Genomic DNA, 19,652 nt, shown 5'->3' with positions numbered 1-19,652 from the left:
TGGCACCTACTGTGTGCCACGCCATTTACACCCGTTTGGGGAGCCTCAGCCAACCCCATTTCACAGTTGAGGACTCTAAGCTGAGGTAGAAACATTCCCGGCATTGTACTCCTGTAAGGGCCAGAGCGGGATCTGAAGGCTGCATTGCCCGACCCCCGTGTCCCCAGTCTTCCCACTGTCACTCCGAGTCCAGGAGTGGCGCCAGGTGATTTCGCTGTGTGTGTGAGGGTTTGGGGCACAAGTACTATGGCCTCCCTGCTGGTCCTCGTGGCAAAGGGCTGACCGCTCCTTACAGGCTTCTCGAGCAGGTTTCCCTTGCTTATCCATCCATTGGCCCTTTACTGGACCTATAGCTCTGGCTATAGGGAGAGTCACACCTGATGTTTCTTGAGGGAGGACTGTCGTGGGCTGAATAAAGGTCCTCATTCCTGGAGCCTGCAAATGACAGCTTGTTTGGAAAAAGGGTCTTTGAGGTTGTAATTACCGTAAGGATCTGGAGATGGGGAGATCATGCTGGCTGATACAGGTGTGTCCTAAGTGCAACCATGAGTGTCCTTATAGGACAGGGGCAGAGGGAGATGTGGTGCCTAGACACACCGAGGAGACGGTGCCGTGAAGACAGACTCGAGGTATTTTCCTTAGAGGTCACCATGTTGGGGCCACTAGCTGAAGAATGCTGTGGCCACAGAAGGTGGAAGTGACAAGGAAACAGGCTCTCCACTAGAACCTCCTGAGGGAGCGCAGCCCTACCGACTTCCCACTGATGCCAATTTTGAACTTCTGGCCTCTAGAACTATGAGTCTGTGGTCGTTTGTTATGGCTATCCTGGGAAACAAGCACATGGTGTATAAGGCTCATAGCTAAATCCCGAAGGGCCCTAGTGAGTAAAGCGCCCGTGTTGTCCCTGGTTTGTACGCGTTAAACTCTGTACCTGGAGAGTCAGAGGACGAGCCTTGGGGCCCAGAGCTTGTAGACTACAGAGTAGGGGTTCTAAGGAAAGCCTGCCTCCAAGCCTGTTCCTCTCCACTGTGTTTATCTCCCTTTCTGCCCCAACTCTTTTTTTCTCACGCAAGTGCCCCCTAGGTCAGGCCTGGGCCAAAATTAGGACTTGCCCCAGGTGCTGGGTGGCTCCGTTGGTTGAGTGACTGCTTTTGGCTCAGGTCATGATCTCGGAGTCCCAGGTACAAGTCCCCTGTTAGGCTCTCTGCTAGGTGGGAACTTCGCTTCTCTCTCTGACCCTCCCTCTTCTTGTGCTCTCTCTCTCTCAAATAAATAAAATCTTAAAAAAAAAAAAAAATGAGGACTTGCCCCTAGAGCTTTCCTTTCCTTCCTTATGGTTTGACTTCCAGGTACACAGTGTTGTCTGTGTTCCCTCCCAGATCTCTTTCCCACAGAAACATGTGGTCCCCTTTGGGCCATGTGCACCCAGGAGCTGTGAGCCGAGATTTCCTTCTCCCTCCGCGACTGGAAGGCAGGTCACTGTGGGCTAGTGCTGGAAATGTTTTCTTTCTGGATTTGGAGGGAAGCGGTAATATCTTCCCCGTGTTTTCCAGTAAATTCTCATTCCAGACAGCCCATCCCTGTAATCCTTTGTGGATGGCATTCGGTATTTACAGCTGTTTGAGCCCCTGAAGAGCTTACCATGCACTCATTCGGTCCCATTGGTTAATATTACAATAACATCCGTTCATGCAGACTTAGGCTCAGACATGTTGTTTAGCATCTTGTGGACTCAGTTTCCTTGCGTATAAAATAGGAGTGATGACCCACTCCGTGATTTGCAGTGGTGGTTGAGTGGGGTAACTTGCATACGCCATTCGGCGGGCATTCCGTACATCACTGCTATCTGAATACTGAATGTATATTTAAGTGCACGATGCTGGTATCTTGGGGGATGGAGTAAAACTCTAGAACAAATCCCTCTTTCTTCCAGTTAACTGAGGGTGACAGACTTGCACCTAAATATCTTCCCTTTAATGCAAGGAAGAAAGTCATGCCTCATTCTTCACACAAGGTTATTATGCTGCGAATAGTTCCTATTTATGATAAAGAAAAAAATGAAGTGATATATGGTGTGTGGATACATAAAACGTGGTTTAAACATTCAGAGCAGAAGAGACATCCAAAATATGACAGAAATAGCATTGCGTCCTTCTTGGGACTTTCGAATAAAAGAGGTTCAAGAAATGTTAGTTGCATTATAATCACGAATGCTGTTGTATTAATGAATTCAGCAGGACTTGGGGGTCCTGCTTCAACCTGCTGGAGGTCAGCCTCTGGGGCGTGGGGCCACTGTTTGAGAGTCCCCAGGGGAGAGGGGTTAGGAGCTCACATTTGCTTAGCACCTGCCCAGGCCAGGCACTGTGCCCCACAGGTAATCTCATTGGGTTTCCCCTAAGCCCCTATAGTCCTGGAGGGCAGCTCAGGTTCGGATTACATCCCACACCAGCCATGGGTTTGACTCCCAAGAGGACTCCTCTCAGTTACGCTGGAGAAATGAATGCATTTACTGTTCTCTTCTGCAAAATCAGCTCCATACCACTCAGCCCGCATTTGGCTCTCTGCCTCTGCAGTGACCCTCACGTGTCAAGGTTGGAGGTTCTGTGTCTCTCACCTTCGGGAAGTGCAGCCACCATGGTAACCACCATTTAGGGAGGGCCACTGAGGGCCACTTACCTTCATTATTTCACTGACTCTGCGTTCCAGCCACGTGACGTGGGTGCTCTGAGCCCATCTTAATGCTGGGATGGGCTGTGGAGTGACTTACCCAGGATCACACAGGTGATTAGTGGCTTCTCTGGCTTGTTTTGTGGACTACCTGGGCCTTTGTCCCAGCTGATCTCTTACCTGCCTTGCTTTTCAGGGATGCCCAGCCCAGCAGGGTGGGGCTGCCGTCTCGGTTCTGAATTCTCTAGTGTGAACTTAGCCTCAGCTGGAAATGCTGTCTGTTGGACCACCACGAGTTCATTTCTTGCTTTTATGTGAATCCAAAAAGATTCCCCTTCCTCTGGTCAGATTCTTCTCTCCACTGGGGAGGCACATTAGATTTCAACCCCCAGACGTCCTTGTGCAACCTTCTCAACTATAAGTACTGTCCCTCTAGCCGCTGGACACCATTGCTTTCTGCTGGTCTGAAATTGGTTTGCCGGAACACCCACTCAGTTGTCTTTATTCTGCCTGGTCTCAGCCCTCGCCGAATAAAAGCACCTCAGGATGGATTCTGCGAAGCCAGGATCACTCAGATGCGTAGGGGCACCAGTGAGCCCAATGACGGCTTATTCTTAGGCACACTCGGCTGATTTTTCAAACACTCTAAAGAAAAAGAAGCAGCCTGGTGATAATATCTGAAATCAGAATCTAAGTCCTCTGCCAGGATTGCTCTGAAGGGCTGGGTCTGTTCTGAAGACTTCTCTGTTTTATTTTAAGGGGTGCGTGTAGGGTCGGCTGCCCCATGGAACTCACCTCCTGGGAGGCCAGTGGGTGGCCCACCAGGGATAGGGTCTCTTGAAGCTTGGCTTCCTGGTACAAAAAGAGACTTTCAAACTCAGAGCACCTCTACAACCAGCCTTCTGCTTCCTTTGCTAGCTTCTTGGCGCCTGGTAGTGTTCTCGAATCCCTTTGTGAAAAGACTTCTTTCCTTTCTCTCGTTAGCACGGATTCATCACTTACCCCTTTGTCCCATCTCCCTCTTCTTCCCTCCCCCATTTAGAAGCCTTCCAGATCCTTCTTTCCTGAAGGCTCAGGGCAAACCTGTCCGCTGACTCTCACGCTGGTCTTTCGGTGCAGGTCCTAAGTACTTTCTGAGGCCCAGCAGCAGACCTGGTTGAGCTGGCCAATGTCTGTGGCAGCATGTGCCGTACAGTAGGCCGCCAGGAAACCTTTTGTTTTCATCATCTTAATTTTTATTTCCTGAAGTGGTCAGAGTTTTGCCTCTTAACTTCTGTAGACATCAGATAATTTATGGCCCGGATCAGCTCTGGCAGGAGCCGCAGTCTTCTGAACTTCTGAGAAGACCTATGAGCTCAACCTAAACCTACTTGCTCGAAGCCTTTGGCAGGTTGTGTTGTTCATAACAGAACGGGGTGAGTTTCAGAACGCTGGGACTCTCTTTCCAGTTTTCGGCTGCTGACTCCTTTGGGTCCAGCTTGCCTTGGATCACATGGCCTCTTGGTGAACACAAGCTTCTCCCGTCCAGCTGCTGCTCCCTTGCGTTCTTCCTCCCTTCCTCGGCATCCAGGCTCTTGGGGCCTTCTCCATGGTGGCCAGTGTTACCTGACTTTGAATTTCACCTGCTCCCTTTGCTTCCCACCAGATGTGTAGGGCCTTCCTTTCTTGTGTCCTGGAACTCAGAGCCTTTTCATCTCCACTAATTGTTCCAGAAAGGTAGGCCTTACTGGCGCACTGTTTAGAATGGCGAGCAATAAAGCTGTGGTCTCTCGCATGTGTTATCTCAGCAAACATTCACGGAGTGTCTGGGGGCAGAGCTGCTGCTGGTCTCGGGGAGAATGCACACAGGCTAAGCAACTGGGTAAGCCTCACCCTGGAGAACCAGAAGACCCAGGAGGGAGCCAGGGCCCTTGCCTCATATGTTACCGAGACGCAGGGTTCATGCTGTGGCACGGGGGGTGTGCAAGGGGCCCCTGAGAGCACTCCCAGTCTGGGGTGGCTCAGGGGGAGCACGTGAGGCGCTGATATTTATGTTGAGCTTGGAAGGCTGCTCTAGGGCAGAAGTAGGTAGCACAGAAGTGCAGGCAGGGGCCTTGGAGGCCTGAGAGCTCAGTGTGTTTGGGACATGCTGAGTGATCTGTTATGCCTGGAAAGTGTAGGCTTGGGAGGAGGCAAGGGGAGGGAGCTGAAGACCGGAGTTCAGTCTGGTAAGACAGAAGGAGACCAGATGATGAAGAACGGAACAGGGCATCAAGCTGGTTGTGCCTTCAAGCCACCTAGGTATGAAATTTGTTTTCTAGGCAGGGATGAGCCATGATGATTTTACGAAATTGAGGGTGGTGACCAGGGCCGTGTTAAGAAAGACAAAGCCAGTAGAGAGAGAAGTCGAAAACACATGAGCTTGCTCCTCCTGACCTGGGTACCCGATGGGTGGAGATGGTGTCAGGCAGTCTGGGAATGGACACTGGGGTGTCTGTCATCACCGAAAGTACTAGACTAGGACAACATCGTTATGGCTGTTCCTTACATAGACTTGTGTTGCCCGAGACTCCGCTTGGGCATGAGGCTGACGTTGGTCTTCACTGATCTAAAACCTTTCTGGGAGTCTATTTCCCGATATTGACAGTGACATTTTAGAGGAACATTTAGTCCCATGATGATTTCTGCCCCCTCAGTCTTTGGGGCTCACAAATGGGTATTTTTATCCAGTCAAAATGTCTGTGTAATTAAGTATTAAAGTTCCTGACTTGGTTTCCCTTTGTGATGTTGTTCGTACAGCAGATGCAGCCTCGAGAGGCTGGGGAGGAGGTTTCTGTATTTGCTCCTTAGGACCCTCCCACTCCCAAACACAGTTACGTTCTAAAAAATTCAGTGGAAAACAGGTTAGCATTTTCCTTTTTATGTCGCTTCCATGTATTGAAAGCCTGTGCAAAAGGCATGGAAAAGCCATTTTTTGTTTTTATTTTAATCCCAGTGTAGATAACATACAGCGCCATGTTAGCTTTAGGCATACAGTATAGTGATTGAACACTTCCATACGACACCCTCATCAAACAAGTGCCCTCCTTCAACCCCATCGCCTGTGTCACCCATCCCTCCCCCCAGCCTCCCCTCTGGTGACCACTGGTTTGTTCTCTAGAGTTCAGAGTCTGTTTCTTGATCTGTGTTTCTCTCTCTCTTTCTCTCTTTTATTTTCACTTGCTTGCTTGTTTTGTTTCTTAAATTCCGGATATGAGTGAAATCATACGGTATTTGTCTTTCTCTGAACTATTTCACGTAGCATAATGCTTTCTAGCTTTATCCGTATTGTTGTAAATGACAAGATTTCATTCTTTTTTAAAAAAAATATTTTATTTATTTATTTGAGAGAACAAGCACGCATGAGTTGGGGTTAGGGCAGAGGGAGAGGGAGAAGGAGACTCTCTGCTCAGTGGGGAACCTGACATGGGGATCCCAGGACCCCAAGATCATGACCTGCAATTAAAGTCAGTTGCTTAACCATATGAGCCACCCAGATGCCCCTAGATCCCATTCTTTTTATGGCTGAGTAATATTCCATTGTGTGTATATACCACATCTTCTTTATCTATTCATCAATTGATGGGCACTTAGGTTGGTTCCATATCTTGGCTATTATAGATAACGTTCCAATGAACATAGGGGTGCACATATCCCAAATTAGTATTTTTTTATCCTGTGTGTAAATACCCAGTAGCACAATTGCTGATCCAAGGATAGCTTTATTTTCAATTTTTGAGGAACCTCCATACTGTTTTCCAGAGTGGTTGCACCAGCCTGCATTCCCACCAACAGTGTAGGAGGGTTCCCCTTTCTTTGCATCCTCGCCAACACTTGTTGTTTCCTGTCTTGTTAATTTTAGCCATTCTGACCAGTGAATTGGTATCTCGTTGTAGTTTTGATTTGTATTTCCCTGATGATGAGTGATGCAGAGCATCTTCTCATGTGTCTGTTGGCCATCTGGATGTCTTCTTTGGAGAAATGTCTGCTCATGTCTTCTGCCCATTTTTAAGTTGGATTATTTGTTTTTTAGGTGTTGAGTTTTATAAGTTCTTTATGCATCTGGGATACTACAGAAAAGACATTTTTTATGGTAGTACAAAGGATAAGAAATGACAAATCAGTCTGTCTTGACTCCTTCCTCTTAAGCGATTCCCTATTTTTGCACCCTTCAGAAATATATCCTATTTATATGCATTTTTATATACAATGTATATTTTTTTCTCTTTTCTGTTTCTTTCTTCCTTTTTTCACACAAGCAGCAACATGGACATCCAATGTTCAGTGCCTTTGGTGTTTAGTTCTTTTTTACTTACCTGTGTTTTGGAGGTTACTCTGTCGCAGTATATATGCATCTGGCTATTCTTTTAAGCAGGTCCCCCAGTGTCTCTACATACCATCATTTAACTCGCTCCTTATTCCCCCATCTAAGGACATGTGGGTTGTGTTTCACATTTATAATTTATTTTTAAGATTTTATTGACTTATTGGCAGAGAGAGAGAGAGAGCGCACACAAGTGGTGGGGGGAAGAGAGAAAGAGAAGCAAACTCCCTGCTGAGTAGGGAGTCTAACTGAGGCTCTGTCATAGCCGATCCCAACTCGAGATCATGATCTGAGCCAAAGTTAGAGGCTTAACCAACTGAGCCACCCAGGCGCCCCTATGTATTTTATTTTATTTTATTGTTTTGGAGAGAGAGAGAGAGAGAGAGAGAGAGCACGCATGCGTATACACCCCCCCCCCCCACACACACACACATGAGTGGGAGGAGGGGCAGAGGGAGAGAGCGAATCCCAAACAGTCTCCATGGCCCGTGTGGACTGACACGGGACTTGATCTCACGACCCACGGATCGTGACCTGAGCTGAAACCAGGAGTTGGACGTTCAACTGACTGAGCCACCCAGGTGCCCCTCCGTGTACTTTTATAAGCATGTGGAAAGGTAACTCCTGCGTATGATTCCTACTGCCCAGCATCTTTTAAATTGTTTATAAAAACCTCTTAAAAGATGCATTTGGTCATGGTCAATGGATTTTGGAGAAAATATTTCACTGGATGGTAATTGCAAATGACATCTCCCTCTCTCCCAGCATAAGGGGCCAACTAGAAATGCTTTGTTTTCTTAGTGAGAGGAGGAGGGGAGAAGGAGGTGCATATCTGGGGGGCTTATGTGGAGGCAGCACCCCCCATTTGTAACCAGGAGTCTGTGATACTTAGTTTTGTATGTCCTTGGGCCTGTCTCAGGTGTGGAGACGGGCAAGCCAAATGGGCCCCATAACGTTGGCTTGCTTAAAATTTCATTTTGATATATAACAGTGGCAAATGTGACTATGGCATTAAGGATTCCTTAAAATCAGGCGGAGGTGACTCACTAGATGTAGTAGGAATCCGTAGGAGCTCGGACTTTTCTCAGCAGCATCTGGCACAGGGACTCCCCGGTACCCCTGCTTCTGCCCGACATCTCTAGTCGTCAGCAACCTCCCATCTTCCCTGTGGAAGAACTGATCGCTGCTTCCCTAGCTATTCAACTTCGGTACTCAGCTACAGAGGAATGTAGCTTCTCTGAATGCCACGACAGCCAGAGCCCCCAGGATCAAGCAGGGCAAGGAGCCCTCCCTCTGGAGCAGGGAGAGCTGGCCTCACTAGCAGCCTCCTTCATGGAGGTCTGGCTTCCCCATGGTGCCCGGGCTCAGACTCCTGGGGCTTCTTGAAGGCCCGTCCCAGGGGCCACTCCTCTGTTGGGCGCGGCAGCCCATGTGTGGTTCATGTTAGCACAGCTGAGACAGCCGCGGCCCCTCACAGAGACTTGTCTGAGCTCTAAGGCCAAACAAAAGGGAAATAAACATGGAAAGTCTAAGAAATGCAAACAGCTCGGCTTCTGGACGGCAGGCTGCTCTCTCTGCCCATTCCACTCGGTGCTCAGCAAAGAGGCGGGGAAGCCATCCAATGGCCACAGGCAGCTTCCAGCCAGTCTCGTTCGGTGGCTCTCCAGCTCCCACAGACATGCATGGAGGCACCCCGACCCCTTAATTCTTTCCTCCTTTTGAGACTAAAGGGGGAGTCCCAGCCCCGCCAGTTCCCTCTTTGCATTCCGAGAACCTGTTAGTTCTCTAGGGCTTGATACCAGGAATGACCCCTCTCAGTGGATGAGACCTTTATCCTTACATAGAGGGAGGTGGCCTTATCCTCCGTGCCACACCAGTTTAGCAGTGTTTTCATAAAATATAATATTTCATAAGGCAAAAGTGAAACAAATGCATGAATGGGAAGAGAGGATTTTCCTCCCTTTGGCCATCGTGGTTTGAGCCATTCATTCCTTCGGTGTTTCAGTTCTCCAACAGTCGCTCAACACCTCCTGTGTCACCGAGCCAAGTGCTCTGGATAGAAGACAAATTAGAGGTATCCCTGCGCTGAAGGAGCCTGCAGCCTGGTAAACTGAGGCAGCTTGAACAAATCCTATGTAACTAAACAGTCCCATGGGGTCCAAGGGGAGGACGAAAGAGAAGGGCGTGGCTTTTATGCAGTGAAGGGGGCCCTGAAGCGGGAAGAGGTCGTCAGTCCAGGACATGGAGGGGGAGAAGGCAGCCTCGAGAGGAAGTAGCACGAGCAGCGCCTGAGAAGTGAGTACACGGCGTGTGGTGTGGGTGGTCCGGGCGGTGCCCGGGGCCGTGACACGAGAGGGGGCAGGAACCGGGCCGTGCAGGCTGGGTAGCAGAGCCGAGGAGGGTGGACTGGAAACAGAGATGTGGGGAGAGTGGAAGAGCCAGCCAACTCTGGGGGATGGTGGGGTACGTGGGGGGTGAAACAGGGCAGTGGTTTCCACCGTGTGGTCCCCAGACCACCAGCATCAGCATTGCCTGGCAGCGGGTTAGAAATGCAGATTCTCCGATCCCGCCCCACATCTCCTTTGCAGATGGGCTCAGCGGCCCGTCTTCACAAGCCCTCCTGGTGATCCTGACCCTTCCTCAAGTCTGAGAATTGCTGACATGGAGACTATAGGGAGAACTAGAAGGAGAACAGTCTTGGAGGGGGAAAGATGATGAATTTGGGCTTGAAGGCGTGGAATCTGAAATGTGTCTCAGGATGAATAGGCCAAGTGTGGTCCCAAGACCCACGGCTTCGGCATCACCTGGGAGCTTGTAACAAATGCAGAATCCGAGGTCCACCCAGACCTCCTGAATCAGAAGCTGGATCTTGGGGCACCTGGGTGGCTCAGGCCTCTGCCTTCAGCTCAGGTCATGATCCCAGGGACTTGGGATCGAGCCCCACATCGGGTTGTCTGCTCAGCAGGGAGCCTGCTTCCCCCTCTCTCTCTGTCTGCCTCTCTGCCTACTTGTGATCTCTGTCTGTGAAATAAATAAATAAAATCTTAAAAAAAAAAAAAGAAGCTGGATCTTGACAAGATGCCCAGGTGAGAAGCAGACTCTCTGTAGTCTAGAGGTCAGCCGGGTCTGTGGGGTTAGCACTCAGGAGAAGGTTCTGGGCAGGCTGGAAAAGTGTGGATGTTGTCAGTTACGGGGGATGGTTGTAATGACATAGTTCCCAGGCGCATGCGCAGGGTTGAGAAGAAGACTAGATGGGGCGTCTGTCCTCACACTGGCCAGGACTAATGTCACAGAGCTGCACAGCATCACACATAATGAGGCCCTGGCTGGCAGCCAGCCTGTTGGAAGGAAAACATTTTATGTGCTTGTTACCCTTTCCAGAATGCTATTTGCAGCCACTATCTCAAGAAACAACAATTTCGCAGACACCCACAGTAGGTCACTGGAAGGACTTGGTCCGGAACCTGGCGTCAGAGCCCTTGCTGTCAGGTTCTTGTCCTTGGGCCGTCCTGTGGGGGAGGGAGGCTCTGCCTCTACTTCTGTTATCAGGGTCTGCAGTGTGAACAGAGAAGACATTACATGGGGTGCTCAGTAGAAGTTCATAGAATCTGCTCTGTGAAGGTTTGTCGATGGTCTTGGAAACAGATGATGGAAAACAAAATGAGAGAAGCTGCTTTCAGAATCAAAAAGTGCATCCCGATTGGTGACCTCAATTTGATCTTTAAAACATCATTGTAAGTAGATAAGACAGGAATTATACATGGTCTAATATTTTACAAAGTAACAGCTTTATTGAGATATGATTAATATGCTATAAAAGTGACCATTTAAAGTGTAATTCAGTGGGGTGCCTGGGTGGCTCCCTCAGTTAAGCATGACGCCTGATTTTGCCTCAGGTCATGATCTCAGGGGCCTGGGATCGAGCCCTTTGTCCGGCTCCCAGCTCAGCAGGGAGTCTGTTTCTCCATCTCCCTCTGCCCCTCCCCCCTGCTCTAGTGCTCTCTCTCTTTAAAACAGATAAATCTTTAAAAAAATAAATAAAGTGCTTAATTCGGTGGTTTTTATTATATTCACAGGCTGTGCAACCGTCTCCACTGTCTAATTACAGAACATTTCCATCACCCCAAAAAGAAACCCTATACTCATTAGCTGTCACTCCCTATTTTTCCCTCCCCCATGCCCCTGGCAAGAGCTAATCTTTCTTTTTAAATTATTATTATTTTTTTAAATTTAAATTCTGGTTAGTTGATACACAGTTCAGTATTGGTTTCAGGATGATTGGTGGGTCATCATTGGCACACAACACCCAGGGCTCATCACAACAAGTGTCCTCTTTAACGCCCACCACCCACCTAGCCCATTCCCCGCCCACCTCTCTGCATCAACGCTGTTTGTTCTCTGTTAAGAGTCTCTCATGGTTTCTCTCCCTCTTTCTTTTTTTTCTCTCCCCCCTCCCATATGTTCATCCATTTTGTTTCTTAAATTCCCCGAGTGAGAGCAAATGATATTTGTCTTTCTCTGACATATTTTGCTTAGCATAACACTCTCTAGCTCCATCCACAACGTTGCAAATGGCACGACCTCATTCCTTTTTTTTTTTTTAAGATTTTATTTATTTATTTGACAGACAGAGATCACAAGTAGGCAGAGAGGCAGGCAGGGCGTGGGAGAGCAGAGAGCCTGATGTGGGGCTCGATCCCAGGACCCTGGGATCATGACCTGAGACGAAGGCAGAGGCTTTAACCCACTGAGCCACCCAGGTGCCCCTACAATTTTATTTATTTTTTTTTTTTTTTAAGATTTTATTTATTTATTTGACAGAGAGAGATCACAGTAGGAGAGAGGAAGGGAAGAGATCACAGAGAGAGGAAGGGAAGCAGGCCCCCTGCTGAGCAGAGAGCCCGATGTGGGACTCGATCCCAGGACCCTGAGATCATGACCTGAGCCGAAGGCAGCGGCTTAACCCACTGAGCCACCCAGGTGCCCCTACAACTTTATTTTTTAAAGCAAATACTTGTATCCTGCATGCTCTGTGGTAGCATTATTTAACTCATCTGCTTTTACTATTTTTTCTTTACAACAACCTGTAAGGAAGGTGCTGTCCTCATCTTTGTTTGTAAATGCATAGAGGGCAGGACTGGGCCTAGAGGGGGGCCCTTGGGCACAACATTTAAGGAGACAGCACTCTGAGATGCTACCAGCACCCCCACGGCCCCTCAGTGCTGTATCCTGTGTGCCTCCCTGGCCTCATCGTAGCCTTGGCCCCATGGGAAGAAACGGAAGCATCAAAAGATGGAGTAACTTGCCCAAAGCTGCTTAAGTTAGCTAGTGGCAGACCTGGGATTCCAACCCAGGAACCTGGCTTCAGGGCTCATGTCACTAACCTCTATGCTGTGCTCATACCTAGGCCCTTAATATCCAAACTGGGCTTTTTTCTGTTTCTTTCTCAAGACCTACATTTCCAAAATTTGCCAAGTGCGGATTGCAAAGTAAAGTCGCAGAGATGGGTTATGGAGAGACCAAACAGAGCTAACTGAGCCCACAGCTTTCCAGGTACCCACCGCATGTCCCCTGAAGGGTTAACTGGCCACACAGTTTCCCTTGGCCACATCTGTGCTTGTTACCCCAGCGCTGCATAAATCTGCCTAGCTCGCAGCGGCCACCCTGCACGCGTCCAGATGGACTTTGTCCTGGCGGGGAAGGGGCCATCCTGAACTGCTACGATGAGCTCTGCCCGCTGTAAGGAAGACACATGCTGTCTTGGCCAAGCGGGAGAGGTCTGTCCCTCACTGCAACATCCCGACTCACGGGTGCAGAAATCCCATCCATCACAGTCATACCCCAACTGGCTGCTCATTTTTTTTTTTTTACATTTTTATCTGACTGCTCCATCAGATGTACTATACATACAAGTACAAGAGGCAGATGTCTTCTCCGAGAGGTGCAAGAGTTGTTCTTTCATGAATGGCCTCTAACAATAGTGAAGCCAGCAATTTTCACATATGCATGCATGTCCATATATATGTACTTCATAAAAAAGCAAAGTGTCATCTCTTCGTCCCTTAACTTAATGGTAAAAATAGAGGCCACCAGGCATTGGTGGGGCACCAGAAGGTCCTGAAGGCACTTGAAAAGGATTGCTGGGAGTGGGATAGAGTCCTGGTGTGGGATTTGATCCTGTAGGGGCAGGATATGGTGCTGGTGGTTCCCAGGTTCCTGGTGGAACAGTGCCCCACGGAACAGGTGGCACTGCCCCTGGTGCGTGGGGACAGGGCACGGGATATGGCCCTGGAGATGGATATGCCATATTAGGGGTAGGGTATAGCCCTTCCATTCCAGGTTCCCAAGGTCCAGAAGATATGGGTCCCCAGGGACCTAAAGGACAGCAGCTGGATCTGTGGGTGTGCTACATGGTCTTGGAAGCTCTGGAAAGGGCATACTTGGTGTAGGATATGGCCCCGCGGGGCCAGGTGGGCTGCTCATTCTTGTTAGCCCTCTCATCCCAGGTAACTGCTCGTTCATTTCTGAAACATCGTGTCTCCAGGGGTGCTGCTGTTCATGGGGATTTTGCATGGTTCTCCAGTTTAAGCTGAGGCTCCTGGAAGGCAACTTGGTTGCAAAAATGTCCATCAGCACATGCATTTGTCAGCTACTCCGTGAGATAGGCGGAATTGGAAAGAGGCTTGTTCAGGTCATTAGTAGGTTCTCCCTCTGCTGCCTCTGTTCCCCAAGAGCAGGATCGAGTCAGTCCCGGTTCAGGAGCTCTCGGTAGGTGAGCTGTAGTGGTGTATCCTGGCCTGGGCCAGCAGATTTCTCTTATGCCAGAAGAAAAGCTTATAGCTGTTGTTGTCTATTAAACCTGATCATTCTTGGGGCACCTGGGTGTCGCAGTTGGTTAAGGGGGTCTGACCCTTGGTTTCGGCGCAGGTCATGATCTTAGGGTCATGAGATGGAGCCCCTCCCCGGGAGTCTGCTTGAGTTGCTCTCTCCCCCACCACCTCTACCCCGTCCCCTCTACTCTTGCACTCTAGCTTTCTCAAATCAATCAATAAATCCTTAAAAAAAAAAAAAGAAAAAGATCACTTTTATGGCTGGGTTCTCACCCTTTGGTTTAGAATTTCAGTCCTTAAAAGCTGGGGGCTTGCTGGAAATGCAGAGCTTCAGGCCCCATCCCAGACCAACTGAGTCAGGGTCTGCCTCTAACAAGATGCCTAGCTGATTGCTGAGCACATCCAAGTTTGAGAAGCGCTGCTGCACGTGTCCTCATTTCTCTCTTACCTTCAACGGGCAACTCCTCCCCGTGCTTAGCTGGAGGCTGGAATTCTTGGTAGGTTTTCAGATTTTAAAAGGAAAAGACACACGCACACACGTACAGAAATTCTTTCCCTCGCCTTTACATGATGTCATTCATTTTACCTGGCCTGCCACAAGAAAGAAAAAGGCAAATTACATCCAAGTTATATATATTTTTAAGACTAACTTCTTAATTGCATCTCTTAAAGCAGCACGCTGGATCCCCCCTCATTAACAGAGTCCCAAGTGTTGCCAAGATTAATCGAGAAGTGCTTCAAGGCAAAATAAACACTGTAGCATGGTTTAATTCAAAACCGTATCAGCTAAGAATGAAGGTGCAATTAGTGATAAAGATGTTAATAATTAGTTGTGGTCTGTTAAATTTTATATTCAGTGGTTACATAGGGTGAAGAAAGAATTTCCTCATGAGGACAGAAATTAATGTTTCACCTTGATTGCTGTTTTAATGTGCTTATTTTAATGGGGCCATCCTGTAGAAAACCCTTGGGCACATTTCCAATTTTACATAAATGTAGAATTAATTATTATGGAAGCATATAATTTTAGAGCTGGAATGACCTTCGTGGTCATTAGATCCAGCTCAGACATTTTCCAAAGAAGTAAGAAACGGTTTCTTCAGGTCCTTCCACAGTATTGGAACCTTGCTCGCCAACTCGGACCAGTGATGGTGAAACCCTTCTCACAATCCCTGCAGAGAGAAATGCTTCCTCTAGCCTCAGAATTCCCACATTACCATGTGTAGCTGCTCTCAAGGCCCTTAACTCCCCTTGCGTTATGTCCTGGCTGCTTTCTGTTGTAAGGCTGGAGACTTGGGAACCGTATCTGAGTCACTTTTATGTTCTTGACCATTCCTAGCTCTGGGTTTTGTAAACAGTAGTCGCCCAATAAATTGACATGCAGTGTGGTGTGCTACTGCTGTTCTGTCCCATTCACCAGAGCTCACTGCATCCTCATGATGGTGGCTTGAGATCGGCCGTGGCAGAAACGATTATATCCGGGATGTAGATAAATGCCACAAACCAGGGCTTTCTCCCAGTCATTAAACATTCACCAGCACAGAAGAGTTTATGTGATTTTTCTAAGGCCTCACAAGACAACAGGTCTTGACAAAGTGTAAAGATGATGCCAACACGAATATGCCGGTTCCCCCATTGTTCGGCTTGGGTTGCCTCAGGAATGATGGAGAGCCAACCATTCGACCTCCTCTGGTTTCTTCGGGGATTAAGTATGACCCAGTGCAAGTCAGGCCTCAGGGCTGCATTCGGGTGTGGTCACTTAGCTAAATTCCACTTACCTGGAAAAGCTATTTGGGCATGAATGGTAATGGAAACCGGCCTGAAGTCTCAGGCACTGTTGAGTGAGAAAAAAAAAACCCCACAGATTATTTTCAGAGAAAACAAATGAACAGGAAGTTACTGTGGCCGAAATTACAATTACATCCTTATACTCCTCAAAAAACCTCCGTGGCTCCCAACAGCTTGCCAGCAGGCCCGAGGGCCCGCCGTCAGTCCCATGCTGACCACAGCGTACCGTTCCAACCTCGTTTTCCACCACTCACGTCGCCCACCTTCATTCGACTTTCCAGCCTCTGTGGAGCCCCTCTGCGCCGGCTTCCATGATGTCCCCTTCTCCTGGGAGGCCCTCCCTCCACCTCCCTGGTCTGCCACAGGCTCTCTCCCAGAGTTTCCATCCCTACCCAGTTCCCTCTGTCGTGTCCACAGCGTCGGGGTTAACAGGGAACACCCTGTGACTCCCTTCATCTCTGTTTGTGTGTCTTTCTTCAGGAGCAGGACCCGCGGCCCCATCGGCCCTGGCAAGTATGGCTACGGTAAGGCCCCGTACATCCTGCCGCTGCAGACGGACTCCGCACACTCGCCGCAGAGGCTTCGGAGGCAGAGGCCTTCCAGGTCGCAGGGGGCATCGGGTCCCAGCCACGGCTACAGCCCGCCGGCCCACCGGGCTCCCCAGCACGGGCCTCTGTACCAGAGTGACGGGGGCCCCCGTTCTGGACTGCAGACCTCCGAGGCCTCCGTCTACCAGCTGCCATTGACCCATGACCCAGGCTTCCCCGCAGCTTCCAGTCTCTTCCATGGCCTGGAAAGCGGCAGCAGCCATGACCCGGGGGTCCCCAGGGCAGCACAGAGCTCCTCACAGCCCGCCCGGTCTGCAGCCATCTCCTGCATCGGGGCCTACCGACAGTACAAGCTGTGTAACACCAATGTGAGTACACACCGCCGCTCTGGGCCAGGCCCACTTCTGTCCCGCTTTCCGCTTTGCCATCACGTGGAAGACAGCGAGGGCCCGGTCCTTTAGGCCCTGTTGATGCACCCCTGCATGTTCTCTCCCTCTCTCCTCTCTCCATGAGTTCTCCACGGACACTTCCCCTTTTCATAAGGTTGTGACTGACTTCTTGACAGTCGCTGTTGCTGCATATCACACAACCCCCCATCCTCAGGGACTTCCTGTCAACAATATTGATTTGTGCACAGGTCAGTGGGGCAAGTGCAGTCTGGTTACTTTACGGTCGAAGGTGATGGTGCCCAAGACGTGGGAGTTGGGGGAGGTTTGACCAGCATCCGTAGGTTCCAGTCACTGTCTTACCATTCCAGGTGTGAGGACTTTGAGTGTTGTATGATGAAAAAGTCCAAGACTGAGTAACTTGCTGAAGATTCCATAGCAGATCAGTAGCAAAGCAAATTATAAATGGGAAGTACATAAGATGACCAAAAGTGTTTTTTCAAAAAAATATGTCATTTTAAAGAGTATATCTCAAGGATAAAGGAATACGAGAATGTTCAAAGGTTAAATTTCCAAGTTGCTACATTTTTCATTAATAATTTAATCTGCTTTAATATTCTGTTACTGGGCAACAGGACAGCTGTTACATATTAGCTTCAATTTCCTCATTAAAAATATATTTCCTGCTATAGAGTCCATAGAAATGACTTAATTTGTGATTTTAATAATTCCTCTGAATGCCTGGCTTTTTAGCCTGTTCTTCCACTGACAGACTTCAGAATTATTAATTTTTGTAAAGCAGTAATTTTTCTAAAGCCATTACAAACCAGTCAACCATTAAGTCTTAATTAAGCATCACCGCTTGTCTTGTAACTGCCCAAGGTGCCATGGAAGATGAAAGAGAAGTCGTACTATCTGTCTTGTAGAATCCTTAGGAGGATCAAATGGGGTGATGTTAAGACAGGGCTTTATAAATCAGAAAGAAATACTTGTGTCCATAATCATACATTGTTCTTGTTCTTGAAATCTTTACTACCCTCTTAAGGATCCTTAAGATTCAGGGGCATATGGAGGGCTCATTCACTAAGCATCTGACTCTTGATTTCAGCTTGGGTTGTGATCTTAGGGTCATGATCTCAGGGTTGAGGGCTCAAGCCCCGTGACTTCGAGATGGGCTCCACACTGGACCTGGAGTCTGCTTAGGATTTTCTCTCTTAAAACTTTTTAAAATAAAAATCTTTAAAAAAGTAAATGAGATGAATTCATCTCAAATGCAGATCGCCTCCTCCCATTGACCACTATGTTTCTTACTTTTCAAAACCACATAAATCATAAAGCAAAAGAAAAAGAGAGAGGGCACTTGGCACACATGTGATGTCTACTTAGTAGTTCTGTCACTTCACCTCCATTTTTCAAGGATGCACATTTTGCTAGGCCTGTGCTGCCGAGAGCAGAGCCACCTCTCTCCATGTAGACATCGTGGCTTCACTGGGTGCTGGAATAACTCCACTACTAAGGACATTGACTTGCAAATAACCTCAGAAAATTCTTGTGAATTTATGACATCTGGCAATAGTAACACCTTCAACCCAGGACAGAGATGTGAATGTTGACAAAAGGTTATGTAGCTTCAGTTCCCTTTTCTTGTGTGTAACATTTCACACGGTGTCCTCCCCAGTGCCCCCCATCATCCCGAGTCTCATCCTACTGACCCTTATGGAGAGATGCTATTCCTTAGAGGTCCCATGACTGCCTGTCTTCTTTTTATAAGCCCAAGGCTTCTTGGCTCTTGGGCCATCCCCTGTCCCTCATTAAAATTCCCTGTGTTAAGGTCCTTAAGACCTCTCCTAGGTTTGATGATTTACTGGGAGGACTCATAGCTATGATTTATTACAGTGAAAGGGCACAGAGCAAGATCAGCAAAGAGAAAGGTGCATGGGGCAAAGTCTAGAGGAAACCAGGCACATATTTCCTGTCTTCTCCTAGTGGAGTCGCACAGGATGTGCTTGTTCCCCCAGCCCGGAGTTGTGACAATGGGCGTGAAGTGTCATCTACGAGGGAAGCTCGTTTGAGACTCGGTGCCCAAGGTTTTTATTGGGGGCTGGCCACATAGGTGCCCTCTGCCTGCCACATACCAAAATTCCAGACTCCTAGGAGGAAAGCAGGTGTTGAGCATAAACTATATTGCTAAAGCAAATGGTTTGGGCATAGTGAGTCACTCTTATTCCCTCAGGGAATGATGGAAACCCTTCTGAAATCCAAGTTCCCAGATGCCAACCAAGGACCGATCTTGCAAGCAGGCCTTTCTGAAGAGAGCTGTTTTGTCCTGCTGTGTGGGGTCTTCCTTGCACACCTCCTGTGTGGACCCATGTGCTCTGGCACCTTAGCGTGGGTGACCTTATGTGGGCATGTATGTTACCCACCCCGCACCCCCCCACCAGTGGGCAACAGGACGAGGGAGCATGAATCTCCAAACTGTGTTAGTCTTCCTACTCCAGGACGAAAGAGATGAAGGGAATATAGGTTATCACTTAGATCCTCTCCAAAAATTAAAAAGGAATATGTGCCTTTAGAGATCTCTCCAGTTCCCATCTGGGAGAAGAGAAAGAAAGGAAGGTGGGCCAGGATGGCTTGGAAACGTCCCATGATTTCAGAACTTCACCCCTTAAACTGAGTGCCCAGTAGATCCCCCCAAATTCTCGACTGCCCCCACAGTAGAGGCCTGAGTTGTGTTATATACTGTAATGCATAGAAGGGGTGGCATGAATTAGGGGAAATAGTTTGGCAGGCTTCCAGATCCGGGAACAGTATCTCGTCACTGCTCACACTCCTTCCTTCAAGACCCTTGGGGTCCTGGGGCAGAGAGGTGTCCAGGACAAGCAGCCTGGACATCCTGCCCTTGGCGCTGGAGCACTTGGGGAGGGGGAGGAACTCTGGGAGCAGAGCAGGAGGCCATGCTGGGTTGGGGAAGACTGCGCTGAAGAGGGAGCAGTTGAGCTGGGCTCCTGAGGATGGTGGGAAGAGACAAAAGGGCATTTGGGGGCAAAAGAAACAGCTTAGTCAAGGGCAGGGAGGTAGGGTTGTGCCAGAG

At 48.7% G+C, this 19,652-nt stretch overlaps 1 protein-coding gene across 2 annotated transcripts in view; it reads left to right on the top strand.

The window, feature by feature from the left end:
• Positions 1 to 19,652, top strand: part of THSD4 (thrombospondin type 1 domain containing 4) — a 556,226-nt gene that overhangs the window by 90,260 nt on the left and 446,314 nt on the right. For both annotated transcript variants that reach the window (XM_082733853.1, XM_082733854.1), the window contains exon 5: positions 16,108 to 16,543. In XM_082733853.1, the coding sequence (XP_082589979.1) occupies positions 16,108 to 16,543 (436 nt within the window). The remainder of the gene's footprint in view (positions 1 to 16,107; positions 16,544 to 19,652) is intronic.

The sequence above is a fragment of the Mustela nivalis genome (genome assembly GCF_964662115.1).
Source record: "Mustela nivalis genome assembly, chromosome: 6".
Classification (NCBI taxonomy): Eukaryota; Metazoa; Chordata; class Mammalia; order Carnivora; family Mustelidae; genus Mustela; species Mustela nivalis.
This window is presented reverse-complemented; position numbering and strand designations above follow the sequence as displayed.